Here is a 27,935-nt window from a genome sequence, read left to right as displayed (position 1 = left end):
TCTGGCATTATAGAAAACAGCAACAATCCTTACTGGACTCTCTAAACAAACTAAAGTCTTTTACTATCTTTTTACTGGTTTTTTGGGGGGGGCGGGGGGAAAAGAGAGAGGGAGAGACATTCCCAAGCAAGGATCTGCACAGTCAGCACAGAGCCCAATGTGGGGCTAGAACCCATGAATCGGGACATCCTTACCTAAGCCAACACTAAGAGTCAGATGCTTAACTAACTGAGCCACCTAGGCGTCCCTAAAATCTTTTAAAAGGAGCCCTGCATATATACATTCCCCTATGCTGAATCAGAGATTTAGGTAAGACATCTGTGCTCAAGGGAAAGTAGGAAAGTTAGAGTCTTACAAAAACATCAAGATAAAAAGATACCAAAAACCACAGTTGGTTAGAAATAATTTTATTATCCCCTCCCCCCATGTACAGATTACTTTTCAGAAACATGAAGATATTACCCATGTCCTCATCAATTAAGTTTGTAGAAAATAAATGTAATTCATATCTTGACAATATATTTCTATCGTTTTTAAAACAATAGCCATTTTATTTTTCCACGTTAGTTCAAGAATAGCTTCAAGTTTTACGTTTTGAATCAAATCAAGACAATCTTTGTTTATAGGTGATTTCCTGACAGATCTCATCCCCCCAACCCCTAAAAAAATTCTATATCCTAAGTGATAAACTCTTCTTGTACATTCAGCAAACTTTATATTGGAAAAAGAAAAGAATAATTGAGATAGGTATTTACTCTCGTGCACAGTAATAAATCTAGCTGAGCTTCTACACCTTGCTTTGCAATGATGTTTACATAAAATAAATCATTTCTTATCAAGTTAACAATGGTAATTTCTTGAAATGTAGATACAAAAGCTATACACTTAATCCACTGAAATTGCCTTCTAGTTTTATCTGTAATTAAACCATCGCCATTAAGGAAAAGCTTCAACTCAAGAAGATGTTTCCCCTTTCCCTCAGCTATTTCTCTCTAAAAAGCTTGAATCCTCTCTCAGATCATGTAAAGAGATACATTAAAAGCACAGAAAAGAAAATGTTTTAGCTTGCTGACATAATGCCCTTAAGTTTGCTGACATAATGCCCACATTTTAACTTTAAAATGTAAAATCAGAGTTAAAGCATCACTTAATTCATACAGTACATTATCAATTAATCAGCAGTGTCCCACCAACTCAGAAATTTCCCAAACTGGTTGTCTTCTCCACATTTAGTAAGTTTATACCCAATGACTCAATCAAAGAATGTGCTTATAATAGGCTGCTGGTTTAATTTTAGAAGTTTTAATATTGGGCTATTTTCAAATATAGAGATGCTACAAGTGGCATATGAACTATTAATTTTGTTTCCCATTACCTACAGGAAGAATTTGTTCAAATAAAATTTTACAAGACAAAATGCGAACCTACATACCTATATATAGATGTATACATGTATATATTGAACCTAACTAAAGTTTTATAAGCAATACTAACATACCTCTGGTTACACATTCCTAAAGACAGTAATTGTTTTAAAGATAACATGTTATATAAAGAGGCTTATGCAAAAGGCAAAAATTAAGAATAAACATGATCTTTGAGGTTTTCAGGATTACTTCAAAAAGCCGTTTCTATTCCCCATAGAAGAAAACTATGCATTTATCATAGGAAAAAAATTATAAAAAGATAATGCTATCATGTAAATAATTCACAAAAACTATACTGTATATCCCATAAAAGTCTTACCAATGTAAGGTAAATCACGATTATGGTTTATATTGTATTACAGACATCACCATCACCTTTCCTCTTTAATAATGAGAGGATTTAACTTCTTTTTTTTTAACTTACTTAACAAGTGCCACAGAAATTCAAGTCCCAGTAGCAACAAGTTAAACAAGATACAAAATAAGGCATTCTGCTCACATATCAGGAAAGTCACAGGCTGAGTATAGTAAAGCAGGCTCTTTCCATTCTTGCAGTTTTATATAATCCCAAAATTACACAGAAGGCAATCTTTTCCAAAAAATTCCAATTAATTTTAATTTTCCAGGGAAACAGAAAGACATACATAAAAATCCTCACTTTTGGCTATTTCTCCCACTGCCATCAACAGAGGCTGGTCTTCTCTACTTAATAAAACCCAATATTAGAAATGTGGATGAAATGTCTCTGTACCATTTCTAAGCCTGTAGGTCACACACACCAAATGATGTTTTTCAAATTCTAGATTAAATCTAATTTGATAAAATCCCTGTAGTGTTATTTAGGAAAAGAAGAGTGGACTCGGAACACACTTGTGCACACATGCACACACGCACACGCACAGCCAACATATTAGACGGTTTTCTTAAACATTGATTGGTTCTCCAAAAACGATCAAAATCTTTATCATCAAGCTGCAGCATGTGTATAAGGGGCAATGTAACCTTTTTTAGTACAAGGTAAAAATCTGAATGAACTTTCAAACGACTAGTACCCTGAACCAAAGATCTATCAAAGACGAACTCTAAAATACATATTTTTTGAAATTTGGACTCCCTTGCCTGTTGTACTTTTACATTAAGTGCTGCTTAAATAAAAATAGAGCATAAATTCAATATTCTATTGTCTAAACATTTAAAGCAATGGTTATGTCATCAACAGGTAAAATGCACCTCACTTGAATCTTTGACACGTCTTATTTTAAGTTTATTGAATGATAAAGTTCTTCACAGTTTAAAATATTGTGAAGAAATGTGTTTGTGTATAACTATGTTCACACAGATATTATATACACATACTATGTATCTGATGTACCCATAAACTTTGAATATGTGTGTGCCAAGAGGATATCCCCACACATATGTAGGAACCCTGAATTATAGGTTGGTGTGGACTGTGAAATGATTTCTCAGAAATATTTAGAAATAAGAGATTATTATTATGAAAACTATAACAAAAATGTTACCTTATTTACATAGTGCCTATCTCCCAAGAGGTAAATATGCTTTATAGACATTGTTTAGTATCTGTGAGGTGGGGCACTGAGAACACTATCAATTTTCATTTTCCACAACCAACCCACCTGCCCAGGATCAGACACTTTAACAGTGGTCGAGCAAACTACACACATGCAGCGCTCTTCACTAACCTGCTCAGTGTCTCCAATTACCAGATCAAATGGTCTTGTGGTGAAATCAAGTTTTCCTCATACAACAGAATTTCTACCACAAAAGGTTAATTTTTAAGTCCTCATATACTTGTGATTGTGCGTTATATTTATACCACAGGGAGATCAAAATGGTTTTTGGTTTTGGCAGATGAAAAGTCTAACATTCAGTGTGACTATAATTCAGTGTAACTTCTCCAGTTTAAGTGTGACACAGCTGATTGGTCTAAAGGGGAAATGCGGTCAATGTCTAACCATGGCTGGAGAAACCTCAATCCAAACAGCTACTGCATGATTACAGAGACAGCCTACAATCTTGTATTGTCTTAAAGGTCTTTTCTATCTCCACATATGGTATACACATATAAATAAGCATTTTAGCACAAAATGTACAGTTAGCATAAGTCAGTTCATATTTAAATAAACAAAGGCCTTAGGGGTGAACTTTAAAGGCCAAGAGCTCCTCAGAGTGCATGTTGTTTAAAGACCGAAGATCTGGCAACTTTAGAAGAAGTTTTGTAAAAATAGAGGCCTCGTTTGGATGGTTTTTCATTATTAAGGTCCTTAGTGCACGGATGAGAGTTTCCTGCAAAGCCTCAACAGAGTTGACATTTTCTATTCCAGATCGATCTAATGGTAAGGAATAGAGAGACATGAATAGAGAACACATTATTAACAACATAAAGATAAACATCAATTAAGAGAAAACATTAAATATAATTCTTGCTTGTCAATCTAATTAATGAAATTAAAACAAAGTTTTATACATTGGAACAAAGGCAAAAGATAGTTGACAACATTTTGTAAATCCCAATGGCAAATTTTTGTAACTATTGATTATATTATTAAGGTATACATCACACAGTAAGCTTGATAAATCAAAATTCTTTAATGCTTAGTATTTTTTTCACAAAACTAGAGGTTCTGATTTTTAAAATTAGATGCCAACTTGCTAATTTCAACTGCTTCTCAATGAGGAAATATAATGAATAATGTGGTTTACAAATATGAATTTTACTTTATTTGGAATATTTCCACATTTGTATGTTACCATGTGTGGCAGGCAACCTCTAAAATGGCCAGCAATGACTCCCTCATCCTGGTATCCATGCCCTTGAATCCCTTTCCCCTTGAGTGGGCGATTTACTGATTCACTACTAACAAATAAAATAGATTACAAAAAAAACCAAAACACCTGACTTCCATCTTTAGCATACTCTTCTTGCTCAATTGCTCTGAGAAAAGCCGGATGCCACATTGTGAGTTGCCGATGGAATGTCCCAGGTGCTGAGGAACTGACGGTGGTTTCTAGCCAACAGCCAGCAGAGAACTAAGGCACTCGGCCCAACACCTTGCAAGGAAATGTATCCTGCCAACAACCACACGAATACGCCTAGAAACAGCAGATCCTTACCTAGTTAAGCCTTCATAGTTGACCACAGCCCCGCTTACAGTTTGACTACAAGCTCCTAACAAACCGTGAACCACAGGTACCTATCTAAGCCGCACCATATTCCTAATCCTCAGAAACTGTGAGATAAAAAGCCACTAAGTTTTAAGGTCATTTGTTATGTGATAAGGATAATATGCTATGCAACTTTATTACCTAATTACAACCCAAGCATTCACTTTGTGTTTATTAAGTTCATCATACAAAGTGTTAATGATTTAGTATAAACCAACAAGAAAGGAGAGTATCTTAAAATTAGCCAAACCTATGTTGTTTGCCCATAGACTGTTTTTCATCATCAAGGGCTATTTCTCCCCTTTACAATAGGAGGCAGTAATGCACAAGAAATGTTCAGAGGCTCCTAACACAGGGAGTTGTAATTAATTAGAAAGACACTGCCAAGGAAGCAAAATTCTCTGCCCATTCAAACCCTTTACTCATGTTTTATAAGGATACTGAGGCTCTGCATTGTAACTGGGAGCTAAGAAGGCCACTGCAATGATTAAGTGCACAAAAAAATGATGAAAATAGGTTTATCTTACATTCAATAAAATTTCGATTATTATTCAACTATGTGCTAATTCTTATGGAAAAAGAAACAAATTGAATGTTGACTACTGGTTGGAGGGGGTCATGTTTTCAGACAAATTGTTACATGGACAAAAGACCTCTTGACATTTGACTTTGGTCAAATGGACATTTGCCTTTAATATTCAAGTAACCATTTTCTTTAACATTCTTGCAATATATTAATTCCCTCACCAAACAGTTACTGAATGTGTGTGGCTACTGTGACAGATGCTACAGAATCAGCAGTGGACACCACAAACCAAAATTCCTTCCTTTAGAGGGCCCTTATTATAAGAAGAAAATACATGCTTTGCATCAGTACTTAACAATACCAACAACTGGTTAAGAATGTCAATGAACCCCACAAGCAAAATAATCTAAATAGGCAAAGAAAGAAACACACAGGTAATGGGGCACCTGGGTGGCTCAGCTCAGGTCATGATCTCACAGTCTGTGGGTTCAAGCCCCCTGTCAGGCTCTGTGCTGATAGCTCAGTCTGGAGCCTGCTTCCAATTCTGTCTCCCTCTTTCTCTGACCCTCCCCTGCTCACACTCTGTGTGTCTGTCTCTCAGAAATAAATGTAAAAAAAAACAAAAAGAAACACACAGGTAAGGAAGGTGTTTGCATTAGAAGTCCTTCAGTGAGTATTTTGTGTTGGGATGACCTAGGCTGCTTCTATACAACTCAGAACTTCAGGGAAATGGATTCCTATACCTAAAAATGTAAACTGTATTAAATTTTCGTAAAAATCTCAATTTCTACAACCATGGTTTCATGATATCAAGGCCAAATAATCTATCTACAAATCTAGCTGGATCATACACAATAATGTTCTGGAAATTATAACAGATTGAAATGGAAATTTATCTTCTAAATGATGTACTAAATACTATACTACTTACTTGTATAGTTTAATTCCTGCTACATCTCTCCTCTCCTTCCTTAGCTAGTTCTTCATCCCTCTCCCAAGCCTGTGCTGCTCACTTAATTTCTCTATTCATATTCACTTCCTACAAGACAGAAGTTAAATTCCTCCCATGGACAACCAAAATCCATTTCTAGACGAACTCTGGTCTCAGAAGTATGCGCCTGTCCCTCATCTTCAACTGCGAATGACTGCTGCCATGTCACACAATCTCAAGAAAAATTTACCTTTCAGGAATAATTCCCTTTTTCTCTATGGTATCAAGAGTCTTCTAACCTCATAGGCCAAGTATCATGTTTGAGATTTCTCTCTCCCTTAGCAGCTAGAGCTATTCTGTAAACAAGTAGTACAGCAGAAAGGCTTTGAACCTTCAAAGACTAACAGGAGTTCAAATGCATGCTCAGCCAACTTTTAAAAATGCACGACCCTGAGCAAATTATTTAACCTTTCTGGTTACTCAAATTCCTCATCTATATTTGAGGATAACGTATCCTAGCTCACATCAGAAGTCTTTTGTGAGGATAAAATTATATAATGAGATCTAGAAACTAACTAGCATTTCTTCTGACAACCAAAACAAAACCCAGATGGCAACTGTAGGTTCCAAGAAAAACAAAAAGTGATTTTAAATATAAAGCAAACTATAATGTTGCTGAGTTCTAAGCAATTGATAGAGAACATAAAGAATCCAATTTTTATCCGATACTTGGAACATTCCCCCCCTTGGGTAGTGGAGGTTTAGGGCAAGATTTACATTGCCTTGTCTACCATTTCAATCCCACTGTGTGAGTATTGTGAGTACTATTCACATAATCTTAATGCTATAAATGTACAATTTTTAATTTTCAATATTTAGAATCATCTGATAAACGAAGCACAGAAACTAATCACACCTATAGAAGAGAATGTAAATATTTTTATCCTTGACAATGTAAAACAAATGGCATAGCTAAAGAAGCCAGGATATGGAGGAAAACGATTCTGTGTCCCTAAGGAGAAGATTCGATCTAAACTGAGAAATTTATGTAAAAGTGAAAGATAAAAGTATGTGAGGATATTAAAATTTTAAATAAATTAAACTGTAAAAATTAAACTTATAAAAAGTAAGATACTTTTCTCAGTTGTATCTACTCAATAAAAAATCCACCTCTACCCTGTATTTAGAATTGGGTGGGCAACTACCAGAAAAATTACAAAGAGAGATGGTTACAAATCTAGTTCTCTGGAAAGCAGGCTGGGAGAAGGAAGGAGAGACTTTATTTACCTGTCTAGATTCTACTTTAACAATAACAATAGTCCTTTTTAGGTGATAAAGGTGTAAGCCTTCCATGAACACTATCAGTGAAAACAACATACTTTTTTAAAATATATGACATTTATGTATGTATATGTGTTGATTGTGTACCTTCAAATATACAGACATAACAAAAATAAGAATGCATTATTCTTCTATAGTCAGTCTTTTTCACTTAGTATGTCAAACACTTTTTTATGTACCATAAATCAATAAGCAGGAAATGGTAAATGGATGGACTGGTGAATAGACAGACACACCCCCCTCCAATGTTGATAGTGATCTTTTTTGGTAGTGATATTACCATCTTTATTTTCATCTTAGTATTTTCTGCTTTTGCAAAGAACCTATATTATTCTTAAGATCAGGGGAAAAAAAATAAAGCAGGGCACTTGGGTGGCTTAGTCAGTTAAGTGTCGGACTTTTGATTCCAGCTCAGGTCATGATCCCACAATTCAGATCAAGCCCCAAGTGGGGCTCTGCGCTGACAGCATTGAGCCTACCTGGGACCCCCTCTCCTTTCTCTCTGCCCTTCCACCATGCTCTCTCTCCCAAATAAGTAAACTTTTAAGAAAATAAATAAAACTTATTTTTAAAAAATCACCCTTCTTGGTAGAAAATATCAATGAAGTAGCATGATTCCTGGCACAGAGCTCCCCCTCACTCCCCTGCCATCATTTCTCCCTTTGAACCTTCTCTGAGACCGTCCTTCCTCCACCTCCTCTACCACATCTACTTCAGAGAGTTCACTCCATTGCCTCCTACTTGAAGTTATTTCAACAGCCTCTCAACCTGACACTCCAGCTCTAAAGACTCACTCGGCTCATCCACCCAAGATAAAAATGCACAACTAACGTTAAAGCATCACTTTGTTCATGCCTGATCACTCCCCTACAGTGCCTTCCCACTGCCCCATATTTTTCCTCACGGTAGTCATTCCATAACCTGGTGTCCCTTTAACTAACAAGCCTTCAGTCCCTTTCCTCCTTGATGTATATACATGTCAGGCTTTGGCCACCTGCCCATGCCCTATCTTGTGCTTTCCCAAACTGCTCCATCACTTTTTTGTGGGAAAACCTAATGATCCTTCTCCAGTTCCACTTTCATCTTCCCCACAAAGCTCAGGTAATTTCATCTTCCTTTCTATAACTCCTACTTACCTTAGTCAGAACCATATGGCTTTGTACCATAAAGCTTTCTGCATCAGCTCAATCTCTCCAAATAGAACATAAATACTTAGAAAGCAAGCTTGTGTCTTAATGCTTGTTCTACCTTCTCCAGCACATAAGGCATATTTATCAGATAAAGAAACAAGCATGGATTACTTTCGTTTCACAATAATAGCCTTATTAATCTGATGTCAACTCAAACTATTCATAATTATTTCTCAAGAGACTGCAAAATGGTAGGTAAAGTGCAAGGGACATTAATTACACGGGTACTAAGGAAATAGGTATTCCTTATTAGCATGGTACTTTCATACTATTCCATATCATAAATGCATTTTTAGCTACCCAGGTAGACTGATTAGAAGTTATGCTTCTAAATGGCATAAATCTTTATATCACTGATGTACAGGCCCTTTAAGATATACAAAGAACTTACTCTCCTCAGGAGTTACTGATTTACAGTTTAGCTTCATAAGCAGGGATTATAATCCTCACAATGCCTGACAGAATGGCTTTTACACAGCAGGCAGCAAATGTGAAACTTACAGTTAAGCCCTATCAAAATACTTTAAAATTCTCAACAAATGTTTTAAAGTCACATCAGTGATACCAAAAAATGGCTGGTACTTACATATCCCCAGGAGAGTCATGGTGTATCAATTTCCCATTTGCTATTATGTTAATAGCTATTATCTAAATTGAAATACTTTGGTCAGAAATAAGTATACTAAAAATTCAAGGTGGCTGGGAAACTGGAAATCATCAATGATTCATACTAACAAACACTAAATGTTAGGACTCAAAAATCTTGATCACTCATTCAAACAGTAACTAAATACCTATTCTGTGCCAGACCCCAAGCTGGATCATACGGTACAAGCCCTTCCTTTCACAGGAGGAGGAAACCAAGACCCAAAGAATAGAATTATTTATGCAAGTCACATAGAAAATGCAGTGGCAAAGCGGAATAAAAGTCTACTCATAAATCACCAGTATTTGTAACAAACCACACTACTATATCTTGCTACTTTTAACATTTTTAAGTAACTCACATATTTTGATTAAAACATAGATTCATATCAGAACAACCTACTGTTTTAAAGATTAAATGCACAAAAGTAACTGTTTAGACTTGTAAAAAAAAATGATGAAAAGCTAAAGACAAAGACTTTTGTGGTAAATAGGAGGACTCGATCTAAACATCATTTTATTAGCACTTCTGTCTTCTAATGTCATGATTTAGAAAATTAATTATCAAAAATAACAGATTCACAAAGTGTAGCATCTTCTTAAGGCCCTCTTGCCTTCTATACAGCTTGCTGGAACAGAGTTCCATCTTCTCCCCCCGGGTCACTGTATTCTAGGTGAGGCACAATTCTGAACCGGCTTGCTTACCTGCAGATACCAGGACAACAGCTGTAAACAAACTCATCTCTTCATCACTAAGTTGGAGGGCGTTGAGCTTCTCACTAAATTCAAACATAGAGTTTAGCAGATCCCCTGCTCCCATTGAGTGTAAATCATCAACACTGTATTTCTTCCCACTTAAAAAGGTGACAGTACGCTCCTTTGCATCAAATAATGATGCAAACCGTACCATTAAAACCTGCAAAAAGAAAAAGACTTAAATGTATTTGAAGGAGTACTAAGAAACAATTCAGTATTCAAGTCAGTTAAGAAACATGCTACATATAAAAGAAGGTTATAAAAGAAAGACTTAGTTTATTTCTACCCAAAACCATTTCCTTAAGGCAAATTCTCTACTAAAGCAATAAATATCCCAAAGAGCATATCAAAAAAATTCCAGCCACCAGTGGCAAAATATTTCAGTCCTGTAATTCTCTGAAACTCTAATATGGTCCCTAAACCGTATGCAAAAAGGACACCATGCTAATGGTGCGGCAGCACTTGGGGACATCAAAACACCAGATGCAGCCAAGGCAAATGTAGCAGATAAACTCTAATTAGACTACTTCAAGGAACCATAACCTAACCTAAAGAGACAATACACAAAGAAAATTATAACAAATGTTCCAGACACCAAGTTGTAATTCAGATCCAAAACAAATCAACAACTGCTTACTGACAGCACTCCCTCCACTATATAAAATAGTGACATCTATGCTACATACTTGTCCCAAAACCAGAGGAATACTGAACAAACACCTTCCCGTTGCAATTCTCGCAAAGACCTGTTTTACTCAAGACAATCCAAAAGAGAATGAGACTTTTAAGAAGATGGCTCAAATTCAGGTTTTTTCAAGTTTTTATTTATTTTGAAAGAGAGAGTGAGCAAGCAGGGGAGTGGCAGAGAGAAAGGGCAGAGAGACAGAGACAGAGACAGAGAGAGAGAGAGAGAGAGAGAGAGAGAGATAGAGAGAGAGAGAGAGAGGGAATCCTAAGCAGGCTCTGCACCATCAGCACAGAGACCAACATGGAGCTCAAATCCATGAACCATGAGATCATGACCTGAGCTAAAACCAATCCACTAAGCCACCCAAGCACCCCAAGACAGCTCTAACTCTAGAACACAGGAATCCCAAGACAAATCACAAGGTAGAAAGAATACTAGTTCTGGAGTCTGGGATTTGTGTCCTGGTCCTATGTTATAAATTTATTGGTATCAAAGAAAGATCTTTTCACCTCTCTAAGCCCCAGTCACCCAACCTCAAATATGGGTAAACTGAACTTCATCACTGACATCCCTCTAAGATTCAGAGTTTAAATCTTAACTCTAATATTTTCCCTTACGTTGAAAAATCCTAACCTAATGATTTTACTTTTAAATTATACCATAGCTATTTTGTTAATCAGTATGGCTCCTCCTTTCCAGTCCATGTGCCCCAGAAAATAGAGCCTAAGGCAAAAGTTTATGTGGGGTGTGCACTACCACATATGAAAACAAGATTAAGGAAAAAAGAAGTGAGACTAGGAAGGAAAGAGAGAAAATTTCAGAGGATGTATTACTGAGCTGGCCACCACTCAATATCATTCACAACTGACAGCTCAGTCTTAGGGGACCAGCAGGGAGAAGAGAATAACGTCCCCTGGGTCTCTTCCCCTGCTGACTGGATCTGGCCCCCTAGACACCAACTTCCCACCTACCACCCTACGTTTTGGAACAATGCTTAGGTAAGCTCTGAGGCACACCTCAGCAGCACCAGGAAACTCCTGAGGAAGACAGGTCAGAGGCATCTAACTTGGCACAAAGAGAGGCACTCTGTGTCCTACTCCAGTTGGCAACAGTGGCTGCCCCACACTCAGGCAGAATACATCAGAGCAAGAGAAACTGGAATAGAAAATGTGGTCACAGATTCTGGACGAGGGGAGGCTGAGAGAGTATGAAGTAGCACATAAGACATGTTTCACACATCCCCCAAATATTCTATAATCTCCTTAAAGAGAAAAAACACATTCTATTTACGCCTTGTATTCTGTGCTCAAACACTAGGCAAGGCTTTCAAGAGGTATCTAATAACACTCTACAGAACCTGCCTGTAGTCCACGCTTGAAAGTAATACTACAACCTGGATGAAGCCTGTGTTCTGGGAATACATAGCAGTTACATTTCAAGTCCTAAGACACTCTGGCTTTATCTCATCTCTTCCCAAGATCCTGAGATTATTATTCTTTTGTTGGTACTTTCAGCCTCTGGACTATAAATACTTACTTAGAAAAGAAGAAAATGTACATGAAAATAAAATACTACCCAGACCCTGCATCAATATTCCAGATAAATAAAACCTACCTCAAAAGTCCCAGCCTTTAAAAGGTTGACCTGGTCGTGCTGAGAGAGATCTCTGAACCCAGGAATACGCTTTGCAAACTCCACGACTTCTTTCACTGCTGGGGTGAAGCTCATTGAAAATTCCTCCCAGACCTCATGCCCAGATTTATGAGGATCCACATATGGAGACTTACTCATTGGACAAACCTAGTATGCACAAAACAGAAAAAGTCTTCAATTTTGAGAGGTAGCAAAGACACTTCAAAAGTAGCATCTCAGTCATTAGAAACCCTAGTCTGAAAAGAATTCTCAGACACAGGTATGATCTACTAATATGAACATTTTCTCTTCTTACCTACTTGCCTTATGTTAGAAAGCCTCGTGGCAACCTAGTTTAAATAGCAATTAACTTCTCATAAAAGAGGTAGCCTAAGTTATTTCAAAAACCTGTTGCACAGGTTTAAGAGTTTATTTTGTAACACTGCTGCCACCTTATGCTGGTTTTATGATTTTCAAACAAATTCATACATACTCAATTGTCAATCCTATTCACTAGTTATGGCAGATAATAGAAGTACCATTTCCTAGATGAGAAAATGAGACTCTAAGAGGCTCTAAGAGATAATGATTTGTCCAAATACAGCTAGAAGTCACAGGCGTAGAACTCAAGTCGCCATTTAGTATTTCAAACTCACTTTTTTCTAAATAGCACAATTACAATGTTATAATTTCAAAGAAGGAAAAATAGTGAGATGCCTCACTTTTTTAAAAAGGTCACTGACCATTTATTTCATAAACACTGGTATGACTAAACAATGATGGGAGATCCAAAAGGCACTTTCCAAATAAGCATTGGTGAGAAAAAACTGGGAAGCCGAAGAAGGTATAAGAACACTAAAAGAATTATGAAACTCATTGTATACTCTATTAGTAAAATCAGTCTTTAAATTTTTGCTAAATCCATAGGCGATCCAGGAATGGGATGATTCTATAACCATGGAGAATACCACAAAATTAGAACCTAAATGCTTACAGACGTTTCCCTCCTAAGGCAGCCAGTAAGTCTAATAAAATATAAGGTCACCTTTAAGATCCATGGAATCAAATACTTACAAATGACAAGAAAACTCCCTAACAAAAGAATTGGGATAGAGTCAGCTATTTTGAAAATGAAAATAGAAGGCTTTAATTACCTGGCTATAGAAAATACCAAGCACTATCAAAGGACCTCATGGTTTAAACTGGAAATGGTGGTACTGCTGTTTTTGATGAAATTTTGGCTGAATATAAATACTGTACTTTCATGTAGACTACTGTATTAAAATTTTAAAAAGGGGGGGGCCCTAAGTGGCTCAGTCAGTTAAGCATCTGACTTTGGCTCAGGTCATGATCTCATGGTTTGTGAGTTAAAGGCCCCACATTAGGCTCTGTGCTGACAGCTCAGAGCCTAGAGCCTCCTTCAGATTCTGTGTCTTCCCCTCTCTGGCCCTCCCCTGCTCATGCTCTGTCTCTCAATAATAAATAAAAACACTTTTAAAAAACCTTGAATTATATAATATTAACTCATCTCCAAAGATAAAGTCTGAGAAAATCCTTAGAAACCAGTGCATTAAAATATTCCTAAATTTTCAAACAGTAAAATACCTATCCATGTTCTATACTAAACTTTTTGCACTATAATGGTTAAAGAAAAAACTCCACAGAAATCAAAGGACTACTAACTTTGGCAAGCTAAATTGATCAGCCCTTTGAAAAAATCCCAAAGCTAATAAGGTAGTGATTGATCACAATACTTATATTTTGAAAGGTATTTCTACGAATTAACCAATTTTAGGTGGCTCAGTCGGTTGAGCGTCCAACTTCGGCTCAAATCATGATCTTGTGGTCCATGAGTTCAAGCTCCCCATCAGGCTCTGTACTGACAGCTCAAGATGGAGCCTGGAACCTGCTTCAGATTTTGTGTCTCCCTCTCTCTCTGTCCCCCACCCTACCTTCCCCCTGGTCATATTCTCTCTCTCAAAAATAAACATTAAAAAATCTAAAAAAAAAAAAAAAGGACCAATTCTACATGATCCATATTTTGCATAAAATTCTAATACCAATCCTAGTATCAATCAAATCACATGCCTGTACCTAGTTCTGTGTCAGATTAGGTCATTCAACAAACAATGTTTATTACAACTATTTGAGCTAAAATATTGTACAAAACAGATTGTATAAATCTCAGGTTTTCTGACACCACCCCTGCCCCAGAAGTTGCTATATTCCCCTCCAAATAAAAGAAAACCTTCAAAGTTTCCCTTGATGCAAATTGGGCGAAAAAAAAAAAGATTTCACTATACCAGATGCATTCTCCCTCCAGTGTTGCACAGGTAACTATTCTTGTTCTCATTCTGAGAAAATCCATCTATCGAAACTCTATCACATACTCGTTGAGTATAAGAGTTGGAGAAGTTCATACAGTGTCCATTTGCAATACAAATGGCATGCCCATTTGGGTAATGCATTATGTTCCTCCCTTTGTACTGTCCATTGAGGTGCTGCTGGCTCTCACTACATGGAAAATGGCTGCTAAGCCCACTGCCACAATGGTCATGATTTAAATTATATTGCTCCATGCTCTTGGGAATCCGTTCTCTCTGAGGCTGCATGGTCTCTGCTGAGTTTTCTCGCTGCTCTTGATTATACATAAAAGTATCCTTGTGCGCCCTGGTCACCATGCCAATCACTTCATCCTTTGCAAAATCAGAAGAGGGAGAAGAGCTTTTGATGTTTTCTTGTTCCAGCTGGGGTTTGGGTCGCAGCTGTTCCTGGGCTGGTAAGGCTGTCTGTTCATGATGTTCTAATGTGTCATTCTGCAAATGACCACTGAACTGGCTGTTCATCATGGTCTTCATCGCACTTTGCATTTCAATTAGCATCCTCTGTTTTTCACGCTTAGGAATACGACCAAACCGAACAGCTATTGAAGAAAAAAATATTTAGTGTCTATATTCTAAAAAAGACCTGTTTATACCAAAGAATATCACAAAATAACCTCTGATAGCTATGGCCACTAGTGATACAAGTAAAGAATATATGTAGGTCTCTGGCTCAAATTATTCTACACTTGCTGGTTATGTTTTTGACATAGCATAAGAAGTAGAAGGGAAAATCTTTCCATTTTTCTTGCAAAACAAAGCTAAGAGAAGATTTATTAGGTCCTGGGTATTTTATAGGCAATCTAAGAAATCTGAAATTAACTAATGAAAATCACAGTTTGAAGCAGTCGGCATTACTACACAGCACCTATTATAAGGCTGAAGGTTCTGTTCTTAAGAAGGCACATGGCATTCAGCTACATACAGACATTCATGTTAAATGGAACCTAGCAGGTACAAGCATTCCTTGAACAAGTGACCTTCGTCAATTCATTCTGTAACCCTATTCTCAAGACCCAACTATTAAATGGTTTGATCTCTCCTTTTCCGGCTTCTTAAAAAAGAAAATCTTAAAAAAAAATTTTTTTTAATTAAAAAATAAGCACAATCAAGAGAAATGCAATTATTGAAAAGTTGCTGGATTTTAATTAAAATCAATAAATAAAAATTAAATAATTCATCCTCCATTATTTTAGAGGTGAGTCTTAAAATGTGTACTGTCTCCAACATTCCTATCCTGACGGACAGAAAAGCTTTCTAGTCTAATATTTATACAGAGACAATAAAAATTCAATATACCTGGCAAGAAAGCCTTCCTAATCTAATTGCAGCCTCTGACATTATTGCTATAGTGGACAATTCTACCACATTTCACTCTACGACTACTCCCTCCATAGAAATGATTGCTATTTTTGTTCTTTTGTGGAAATCACAATATCCACCAACTTTGTATTAGCATTTCTAGTAATATAAAAAAAAATTTCAGGCAAATTAAATCCCAAACATCAGTTGCTGAAAGCCACTACTCAAGAAGCTCCTCATTACAAACAGTATTTATGTAATATATTAGAGTAACCTAAGGGATTCCATAAGTGACCCTTCCCTAGATAAATATCAGGTTCATTCTCAGCAATTCTTAATTAATCCTACTAAACTAATCCCTCTGAAAACTTCATACTCTTCTGATATGTTACTTAGAACCAAATGAGACTTTCCAAATGCGATTTCCCTAAGCATAATAAGAGTCAAATTTTCCAGTGATGTCATCCACAGAAAATACTAACAGTCCCGCAAATTAACTTTTATTTTTTATGGGAATGGATCATGCCAGAATTTAGCAACCACCTCCACTCTAGACCCTACTGTTTTCTTTCAATTTTGCATCTCCTTTCAATATATTCAGACCTATGCCCTAAAAAGCACATTATCATCTTAGAGCTGATAAAGTCATAGAGATAATTCACATAGGAGAAATGGGCTCCTCAGAAATGCTAAAAAATCAAGGAGAAAGAGCCAAGCCTATATGAAGAAAAATGAATTCTTTTTTTTGGAAACAAAAGTATTCAAACTATATACAAAAAAAATCTTTAAAAGAAGCCCCCCAAAAAAGAGAGCTAAAGCTGTTTCCAGGGTGATAATACTAAAATTTAACTTTAATGAATTTGGCATCTTACAAAGTATAAAAATGTGTTTTCTAAAATCTGCTTCACTCTAAGCACAAGATGGCCAGTGATAACTGGCCTGCAGGTCTGGTTTATGCTGAGGAATAAAAGCCTCGCTCTGTATGTTTTAAGAAGAGTGCTTGCTAAAGTGGGAACATACCATCTCTTGACATTCCAACAGACAGACACTTCTTGAAGCGACACTGCTGACATCTGTTTCTATTCATTCTCATTATAGAACAGTTTTCATTCTTTAGGCACTTCTTATATTGGATGTTTTGCTGAATGCTTCTCCGAAAGAAACCCTAAGAACAAAGGAGATGGACTCATCCATTTAAAAACATCCAGAAGAACTCCTTATAAGCACACCCCCTCACAACTAACAAGTATTTTACTAGCTACCTGGGAATAATCTGCATTTAGAACACAGGCATATGTAACACTGACACACAGAATTTAGCTGGATTCTAACTGGTTTTAATAAGCACCTATGCCTACTAGCCCAACAAAACTCTTCTTTTGCTTCTTTCCTTTGGGGAATCTTGGAGCTTACCAAGCACCTATTTACTACACTTTACCCTGTTACCAGCCCCTGCTACAAGTCACATTTTCCAGCCCAAACTTTAATCACATACAAATCCCAAAACTCTTAAAATATGAATGACTGATTTTCAGAGTTGACAGAGAAATGGTTCCATAGCTATCATTCCCTCGCTAAAACCAAGGATTACATTAATAGAGCTGGGTCTTTCCTGGATCATTCATTCAAGGTCTACTTAGAAGTGCCAGATATTCCTGGCAACTTGTCAGCTATCGGAACGTGTGACACCACACACCCACAGAGCAACTAATGATCCAAGGAAAGATAGTTCCCAGCTACATGGCTACAAATAACTACCTTTACTACACAATTTAAGCACATGCTATGTGATAGGTCTTCAGAGATCTCCGGTTTCACGTTCCCAGGAAGAACACAATTACCAAGATTTTAAATTGCAGTTTCCTTGAGTATCATAACCACACATTTCATGAATCTATGTTAGTAATTTTGAAATACAACATTTTTACACTTTATTACTGCAATATTATACATAGACACCAGAATATCTAAACTAGACATATCTCTAAAAGGGTATGGAACAATTATGTGTATTTATCAAAGATACACAATTAGACTCATTTGCTTATACTCTTGTTTCTCTAGTCATAAAGGGAGAGTGATGCCAGCTCTACAACTACTTCACATTTTTATAAAAATTTTTAAAAGAATAAAATAGTATTTACAGAATGTTTAAAACAGTGGGAAAATGTGTCTTGTATATAAAATACTGACTAGTATTGTGAAATGACCCAGCCATTAAGGGCTACCAAACTCAAAATTCATTCAGAGCAACCCTAGAAAATATGTCTTATTCCATCATGTATATTCATTATCTTGCTCACCCATCGTATCTTGCCAAATTGTATTCTTGATTCTGGCTTTCAGTCAGAAAACAGCAAGAGCAAGTGTCTTTGGCCATGTTAATTTTTGATACTCAGGAAAAGAACTGGGCCAGATTTTCAAAAAAGAGAGAAAGATTCCCTGGATATAAGTCGGAGGTAGTGACTGTCTCACTTGGAATTAGCTGACCCTCTAACCAAGAAATATTCAACTGAACTTAAAAATGAGGTTTCCCAAGTGATCAGTTTACATTCAAGATTCATTTACTCCCTTGGCATTACTTCTGAAGATACCACATTTTTACTAGGAATTATTCCCAACTCCTCATATCTGACCTATCAGAATGTCAACGTATTTGAGGAGACCTATTCAAAGCTTGGTTGAAACTCAGTTCCAGCAAGGCAGCAATACCTGGTCTGTTTTACTCCCTGCTCTTTCCCCACCACGTGGAACAGTGCCTCACTCATTAAAGAATACACATTTGTGCACTCGGTTTCATACCCTAGTTAAGTTTAAGTGAGATAACTTATTTTGATCAAAATCCTAAAGAAAAAAGAAATACTTTAACTGCTGAATATATTTTTCAAAACAAGTTATGTTTAAATACTATATAAAAGGCATAAAATTTTAAGAGTAGCTGCTGACTTCTCTCATCATCCCAGGTTATCAGTTGTGGAAATTGAAAAGCCTAATTCCCAACTTCCTTATTCCCAGAATCAGTAGCTTACCTTACAGCCTTCACAAGCATGAACTCCATAGTGGAATCCTGATGCCACATCCCCACAGACTTTACACAGTAGAACCATGCCACTAAATTCTAAGACACAAACAGACAAACAAGTATAAAGCTGGAAGAAAAACTTCAACTAATTTGTTTTCTTTCCAACTGACTCCAGTTTATTTTATTCAATTTGTAAGTACCTTAAAAAGATACACATTCTACTTTTATAGTGCAAAAAAAATCTTTACACTAAATTAACAAATCAAAAAAAAATCTTTACACTAAATTAACAAATCAAAAAAAATCTTAGTGTTCTTTTAAATCACACCTGGGTGGCTCAACTGGTTAAGCATCCTGCCACTGATAGCACGGAGTCTGCTTGGGATTTATTCTCTTCCTCTCCCCTGCTCGCTCTCTCTCAAATAAGTAAACTTTAAATACAATTTATGGGACTGGGCTAAAAATATCTGAGAGCTTCTTTTTTCATTTCCTGATGATTTTAAGCAAATACTGAAATGTTGTAAGTGTAGAGTTACTTTTACACCATATATGCAACCAGAACTAAAAACAATTCTCCTAGGTAAGAATTAAAAAGTCAGGCAAAAAAGCCAATAGGCAGAAGGTGTGAACAGATGTCTCCACAGGCCGCTGTACAATACTGAGTTCAATTCACCTACAGGCACCAGTCCTCCCCTGTATCAGCCAGTCTTACCTCCACACTCACTCAGGGGTCCAAATTCCACCACTCATTTGGTTATCCCAATGCTGCTTTGTTTTCTAATTCCAAATGTTCCTAGCTCCAACTTCATGAAAGCAAACCCCTTCCTACAACGAGTAAGTACTCCATTCTAGAAACTAGATTCAGTACCAAGAGTCAAGAAGAAAGGCAACTGTGAAAATGTGGCAGAAGGAGGTACCCTAGAGGAAACAGAGGCAGGGCGCATAACCACATACCTTCCTCTGTGTCAAGAACCAATTATGGCAGCCCCTAAGCTGTAACTTTTAAAATCATGACTAATTTCTTCTCTAACTGCTAAACTGTGATTACCCAGAGAGGGTGAAATTACACTCAAATGAAAAACTGATCAAATAAGTCCCACCTGCAACTAATGGCACCAACCCTTGAAAACTAAAGTAACTTACTTGTCACACCACTATGACTCTTTGTCATCCCAGGTGCACTGGATTTGGTTGTTTTCATTGAACAATCTATGCGATCATTCTTCAGGATGCCTTCAATACTGGAGAGATCACCATTTTTGGGGTTCCCGTTGTTATCAGAATTAGAGCTATTTGGAGAAGATGGAACAGAAGAGGAGGACTGGAAACTGTTCTCAGAACCCTCGCTGTGACAAGAAGCAGGGCTAGAGGCTGAACTGGAAGAACTGATATAGGCAATCACACCTCCTAGAAAAAGACGGGAGAATTCAGATTAATTAGGTGCACAATATGTTTTCTGTTTTTTGAAATCTAAATAGGAAAGTCATTAACCTTAGAAACAGGCTGCGGACTAAATGTCAGCTTACCCAAAAAGGAGAAAGTAACATTTCCTTACTATTTAATTCTTCCTGCTTCCACAAAGTTCAAAAACATATCACTTCCACTGATTCAAAAAATGAGAAGGGTCTCACTGGTTTAGTTATCCTGAACACACAAAGATCTGAACCTAAAGCTTTTCATTTTCCAGTTTTTTCCTAAAAGGAATGAAAAATCTTCCTGAGTGACTACAAAGATTAAACTGTTCTGTCCATGAAGAAATCTACTTCTGGTCCGCTCCTTGCCTCCTTCATTATACCTTTATATGACACAATCCTAGCAACAATGACTTCATCATTTGCCTCCCCCAACACTTGGCTAAAACATAGGTTAACCAAGAACAGATGTAACACTTGGAACTCCAGGTAATGTATGTCAAAATGGGGAACCTTTCATCCTATTGCTACGAGAATCTGTTTTGATACTGAAGACTTCTACGACTATTCACTAATCACCAGTTCCACGGTCTCCCTTCTCCGCCTGTTTCTGCCACTAGACTTGCAGACACACTTACCTGTAAACAGCTCTTAACAAATCCAGACTCGCCACTTGTTCTTCTATTTACAACAAATGTTAAAAAGGCTGAAAGAATGTACGCTATAAGGGAATAACATGAAGGCTGATGCCAATCCTCTCTCCACAGAGCTACTCTCAAAATACTATTCAAAACTTCACCAATATAACCTCCACAACCCCTGTGAAAACTGGCCTTGTCACCTTAGAGACTGTAAACCTCCCAGGTTAAGAAATAAAACTTAAAATTATTTTTAGGGTATAATTTCAAACACCTTCCCTCAAAGATACAAAATGCTCCAAAAGTAATCTCATAGCCAAATATATTATTTTTCCAAATTCCAGGCCAAACAATTAATTCTCATCTCTTCTGCCAAGATCTGTGGTTTCTTCTCCTCATTCCTCTATCATCAACAAACATTTATGGGCTTTTTCACTGTGATATAAAGGTAAAATTATCTCTTCTATCACTGTCCTAAACTCTTATTTAAACCTACTGTTTACCTGGTTCCATCTCTTTCTCACCTCGCCCATAAGCACCTAGGTGCAGGTGCACAGTGTCTCTTAATTTACAGGTAATAAGCCTGCCATAAGTATTTTTAAGACCTACTTCTCTGACTTTCTGAAGCTCACATTTAATAACATGGACAGACCCCAAAAAGCATAAAGCATTACTAGGAAGTCATAAGCAAAACAGGGCATTTCTGACAACAATCTAAGTAACTATACAGAGTAGTAAGTGGAGAGTTGCACACATTCCCTAGGTAACAACTGAAATTTAAGTATTCACTCTGAAATAAAAACCTTCTCGAATCAGAAGTGATTCCCCAATCTTTTTTTTTTTTTAGATAAAAGCCAGTTTGTAAGTCTACATACACACACACACACACACACACACACACACACACACACACAGTGCTGAGGCCAAAACAATTCCAAAGAACAGAGACATTTCCATTTACAGAAAATTTTAAAAATGGGCAGAGGAAGATTAAGTCATATTTAGTCTGTCATGTTGAAATAAAGTACCATACGTGTAGTTAAGTACCAATTAAACATATCCAGAACGTGAAGCTCCTGAGAAGGAAAGCTAAACCGTAACTCTTAGGGATTTTGGTCACAACCCAAAAGAGAAGTTAAAGCAGCACCTACTATGCCAGGGAAAACACAATAGTGTGTACCATACACAAATGCAACTAAATGCACTTGAATTTTAAAGACAAAAGTATAAATAATGCGGTGAGTTTCATCCACTTTTCCATTCACTAAGCATATGCCTGCCATCAATCTTGAAGTTGGAGGTGTGACTCTACTCTTTCTAGACTAACCCACATCTCAGATGTTCTCTTGGCATGTGCTTATCTTTCCACAGTGAAACCAAAGCTTTATAACTACTATTAGACCTGCAATGTGTTCCCCATGTATAAACCAGTCATTCTCAACGTGTGATACCTAAACGAAGGGCTTCAGCATCACCTGCAAATCTGTGAGAAATGCCAAGTTCTCAAGTCCCATTCCAAACCTACTTAATCAGAAACTTTAATCACCCTCTTGGTGACACTGATACACAATAAAGCTGGGACTTTACACAGTAAAACTGGGACTGTCACAGGCCAATCAATGTCTTTACACTTGCTCAATGGAAGAAAATGCAACCAAGGATAATTTTATTAATAGAAATTTCATCTACTGAGAATTTTGAAAACTCCTAAAACTCTAAACACAAAGGAGGAAAATTCCTACCTTTGAGTTTGTTCTCATAAACTCGTATGTAAAATATGTATCATCAGAACCACCTGGTGCGTTTTCAAAAATACATGTTTCCAAGGCCCTGCCCAGACTAGAGAAGGCCCCTCAGGAATGAGCATTTTTAATTTTTAACAAGTTCCCCAGGCAATTCATTTCACACTGAAATTTAAAAATAGCGACAATCACTGAATTAAAGCACAAATTGGTTCATAGTTTTTAAAGCTGATGTTTTCATTGACATAACTGCCTAAATACCCTTAATACATTGTGAATCCAGAGAGAAACAATTTTAACTTGCAAGGCGAGCAACTGTCATATTATTGGGTAAAACCACTGTGCAATATTTTCATAAAACTTTAGAAGTTCATATCAGAAATTCCAAGGGTTAGCAAACTGCTAATTTCTTCACGTGTCTACACCCAGAATTGAATCCAAAGGAAAATATCATTCTTAGTCTTCAGTAAATTCCCAAAGGAAGATCTCACAGCTATTTGTCTTATTTAAAGTACTACCACTGTAGGTAGTAAATTCAATTCCTTACATCTCAAGATGATACAAGATGAGAAACTAATGGTTCTCCTTAAAGTTAGACTTTCTTAGGGCCAGCATTTGAGAGAGCCATGTGTGTTCACAAGATCTGCTGATTACCTCACCTTAGAAATAAATTTGCAGAAATCAGAGCTATGCCCATGGCTTGATAACAGTTTTAGAGCACTGACTGAACAATGGAAGGTATTGTTATTAACTACAAAATGCACCTTCCTTTCAAAACCTCCAAAATCAAACCTAAGAAAACTAGTGAGCTAATATCAATCCAGTTAATATGCAATGCCTGTCTTTAGGGCGCTTAACAACCATTTACAATTAGCATTTGTGCCAGCACTATGGTATCAAAGATGACCCATCTAGAAGCAGCTTCCTTCTCCTAGCAAGACCTTCAACACCGATTTAGTTGTCTTAGCATCTACTCTTGCTACCAGACATCAACCTACTGACCTGATGGTTACTAACCCAAATGGGTTACATTTTAATTTCCAAGAGAGTAACTATGTTTAATAGTTCCTCAACCTAATGAAGGGAAGTGAAAACAAGTCAGAGTACCTACCAAATGCCAAAAATAAAATGACACATTTTCATATCACATTTCAACCTCATAAGAATTAACTTCCATTATCCCATTTTTCACATGAACTCAGAACTTAAAGAGGGTTAATATGAATATGGCTACTAAGAGGCAGGGCCAGGATTAAAGGCCAAGGCCAGAATAGAGACTATCATTTCTTACTGTGAAAACCTGGGCAAGCAAGTCACTTTCATTCTAAATCTGAGTTACCTTCTATATAAATGAGAATATCTGCCAGCTTTATTACAAGATTAAAATGAAGTGGTGTTCATAAAAGGGGATTATTAAAGTGTTTTTTCACACACAATGTTTTTGATGATAAAGCAACAAAGGTAAAATCCCCAAACCAGCAAGTCCCAACACTTCTAGAAACAGGCAGAATGTACTTCTTAGATGCCTAAAGCTAAAATTAGCTGAGGCAGTCTTCTCTATTTTTAGCTGGAAAAAAAAATCCCTGGAGCTGAGCCAGGTTCCCAGGCAAGGGCTTACCCAGTGGTCAACTTCAGGCAAGCCAGAAGTCAGTATCTAATCTTATACTGCTGGGAAGCACTTACTGTTTGCTGTCTATTGGGGTTTTCTTACCCCAATTCTAGGCTTGCCCATCTCCAAAACCCTCCCACTCCCACTGCCTACCATCCTGGAAAGTATGCTTGAGTTCAACTCATGACTCTACCTTGTGACTTAGAATGAAACCATCATCAAGATGTTTTCATTTTCTCATTTTAAAAGTAGGTTACTAACAATTTCTATTCACAGGATGGTAAAATGGATCTAACTGATGAAGCACTAGACTTCCCATTGTGGCCTGAGTGTCCGGGCTCGAGAAACAGCATGGTCCCTTCCCTAAAAAGCCCTATAGACCAACTGAAGGAAGAACTGTGTTACCTATTCATTCCAGTGCAATGTGAGAGCACTGTTTCATACAAATTACTATGAACTTCTGAAGATCACACAAGAGTACTATAGAGGGCAAAGATCAAGAGGGGCAAACACAGCCAAGATGATAATAAGTAGGGTCTTGAAGAACATGCAAATTGTTAAATGATGGTACCATGTAAAAGATTTAAGAAAACATAAAGTGGGGTGACAGAAAACAAATCAGGTCTTGTTTTGTAAAATAGGGTTTTTGTCTCCATGCAAATTACTGGGGTGGGGGCACAAGTGTAATCTAGTGTGTGGGGGGGAAAACAGATTGACTAGCAACAAGATTGAAAGAGAGGAATGATGAAGTGAGGAGGCTCCACTGACACCCATCCTTTCCCACCAGCCATGACCCTCTACCACTATAAATCAAGTGACTCCATCTCCTTCACCCCCAAGAGGACAGGAACACCAAGCTGTGCACACGCTATGCAGCATATGGTAGCTTGTGCTCCCCAAGTGGACTTTGTGGATTCAAAATCTGGCTCCATCACTTGCCTGGATAAGTTAATTAACTACAATCGACTTAACCCTTCATCTTCAAATGGTGACAACAGTGCCTTCATAAAATCAACGTGAGGTGTCAAAGTAGTAACATGTAAAGGATCTGACACATAGTATGTACTTGACATTTACTCGTGATTATTACTTTACCATCATACTGGAGTTCAATCAGAAGAGTTCAAACAAAACTAACCCTCCCTTATCCTTTCTTCTTTCCTTTTACTTTGACTATGGCATACGGGCCCAGTGGTTGCCCTGTAGGTTATTTCACACTACATTCTAAATCCCTTAACTCCACTGACTAGTCAGGCAACCTCCTACTTCACTTCTGAGTCTTCACATATCTTGCTTTTTTCTCTCTCCAAGTGACTTCTTTACCGTTACCTCTCTCTGACATTTTCTTTCTAACGTAGAAGAAATACAGATTTGTATAAATAAGAATGAACCATGTGGGAATGTTTTCCTAATTTTTAAAATGTGAGTTACAGCCAAAGTTATGAAGTTTGTGCACTGAGTTGTCATTTATTTTAAAGAACCTGGTGTACTCAGTCAGGATCTGTGACAAAAACGTATGGAACCAATTGCTGCCACCTCACTATTTCACATCTACATTAGTCATGGTTAAGACAGAGACACAATATGTTACGAATTATAGGACAGCTAGATGAAATGGTCACTGGTTGTATGTTTATTGTACTGATAGGATGATATAAAAAGGGAGGGGTCAGAGGTGTGCCACACAGCACTCAATTTGGCTCCACCCTGGTCAATATTTACAACCTGGAGGAAGTTAAAGGGAATACTTATCAATACTCCAACAGATAAATGGCAAAAAATTGTTAATGTACTGGATAATACCTTGACAAAGGTTGAACATGGAGCCAAAAGGAACAAGAGAAAATAAGGTAATTGCCAATTCCTACACTTCAGGCCAAACAATTATCTGCACAATGATGAAACCTGCCTCAACACAGTTCACATGAAAAGGTCCTGGTTTATTGCAAGGTTACTGTGAGTCAGCAAAGCCAATAAGCCACAAAAGCCAAGCCTGCCAGAGAATTCATTTGCAGCAGAAATACAAAACTTGGAACTTGGTAACTGTCCAACCGTTTCCGCAGGAGTCTATTCACTTCTGGGTGCTACAGCCCAAAGGGCAACTAGGATGATGATGAAAACAACACAGAGCAAGGACCAAGTAATGAGAACCGAAAACGGAAGAAGTGGAGTGGTAGGTTGACTGGGGTGATATGCTCAACAGTCACCCAAAGGAAGTTTTATTATTTGTAGCCCGGAAAGGAAAGATTAAAATCAGTGATATCATTCCAGGAAGGTTTAAACCAGACAGTAACTTTCTAGCCACCTGAGCTAGCCCACCTTACGAGAATGCAAAGCTGGAAAAATTCGTTCATGCCAAAGGCTGGGTTAAAAGAGGTCAAATCTCGGGGCGCCTGGGTGGCTCAGTCGGTTAAGCGTCCAACTTCGGCTCAGGTCATGATCTCATGGTTCATGCTTTCCAGCCCCGCGTCGGGCTCTGTGCTGACCGCTAGCACAGAGCCTGGAGCCTGTCTTCAGATCCTGTGACTCCTTCTCTCTCTGACCCTCCCCTGCTCACGCTGTCTCTCTCTCAAAAATAAATAAAAACATTTTAAAAAATTAAAAAAAAAAAGAGGTCAAATCTGGTAATTCCTAAATTCTAATCAAGCAAAAGTTTAATTCCATGACAGGGTTATCCAATTTTTTAAAAAATATCCTCAAAAGCTAAGCGGACTCAGAGGTAATTAAAACCCAGTAAGAAAAGGACTTTATTTTTACTATTGGTGGGAAACTCAAAACACGTTGGTCTTCAACATACGGGGCTTAGTACATATAATAACTTAAAAAATATAACCTGGTTTCTTCTGTAACCTCACTGGGTTCAGGTGTAAGGGTCATCGTTGAGGACAGCCAAAAGGCCAGAAGGGAACAGGGTATTGTTCTGTGGCATTCTAACAGAAACCGTAAATAAAGTACCGATAAAGCCAAATTCTGTTGATCAGGTTCAAGAATGGCCGGCAACCAATGGGTTTTAAAAACTTAACTGAAATAAACAACGACCAGTCTTTCATAAAGAATCAGAATCGCTTAGGATCACCTGAGTCATCCTGACCCTACGTGATCTGAATGATTAGCTATGGGTGTGAACTATAGGCCGAGGGGATTTTCGACACATTGTTATGACTTGGGGTGTGTAAGATAGGTCACGTCCTAGAGCAAACCATTTTTCTTGGAAATAGTGAAGCTGCACCACAAGGGCGAGTGCCGTTCCGGCTGCACGCGTTGCTCAAGATCTAAGCACCTCAGAGCTCCTGGAAGGGGTCTCGCTTTGGGGAAGCACGAAGCCTTCCCCGAGGAGCCTTTCACGGCCCGTGGTGCGCCCTGGCCCCGCAATTCTTCCTCACTATCCGCAAGGTCTGTGGCCGGTGCGTCTGCCCGGCTCCGGCTCCGCGCGTCTGGGTCACGTCCCCGACGCGAAATCCGGAGCGAGTGCACTGCGGCGTCCGCGCCCGCCTGGGGACCGCC

At 37.6% G+C, this 27,935-nt stretch overlaps 1 protein-coding gene across 1 annotated transcript; it reads right to left on the bottom strand.

Moving 5' to 3' along the window:
- Nucleotides 1-391: 391 nt before the first annotated feature.
- NR1D2 (nuclear receptor subfamily 1 group D member 2) lies at nucleotides 392-20,437 on the bottom strand. Its single transcript, XM_029940359.1, has 7 exons — nucleotides 20,174-20,437; nucleotides 19,038-19,126; nucleotides 17,029-17,173; nucleotides 14,629-15,248; nucleotides 12,308-12,493; nucleotides 9,955-10,165; nucleotides 392-3,781 (listed from the first exon to the last, which is right to left on the bottom strand). Exons 1-7 carry the CDS (start codon nucleotides 20,229-20,231, stop codon nucleotides 3,585-3,587), a joined length of 1,506 nt encoding a protein of 501 aa, XP_029796219.1. The 5' UTR covers nucleotides 20,232-20,437; the 3' UTR covers nucleotides 392-3,584.
- Nucleotides 20,438-27,935: the final 7,498 nt, after the last annotated feature.

This window comes from Suricata suricatta, chromosome 5, assembly GCF_006229205.1.
Source record: "Suricata suricatta isolate VVHF042 chromosome 5, meerkat_22Aug2017_6uvM2_HiC, whole genome shotgun sequence".
In the NCBI taxonomy this organism is placed as follows: domain Eukaryota; kingdom Metazoa; phylum Chordata; class Mammalia; order Carnivora; family Herpestidae; genus Suricata; species Suricata suricatta.
Note: the sequence above shows the minus strand (reverse complement) of the source record. Positions and strands in the feature narration are given on the sequence as shown.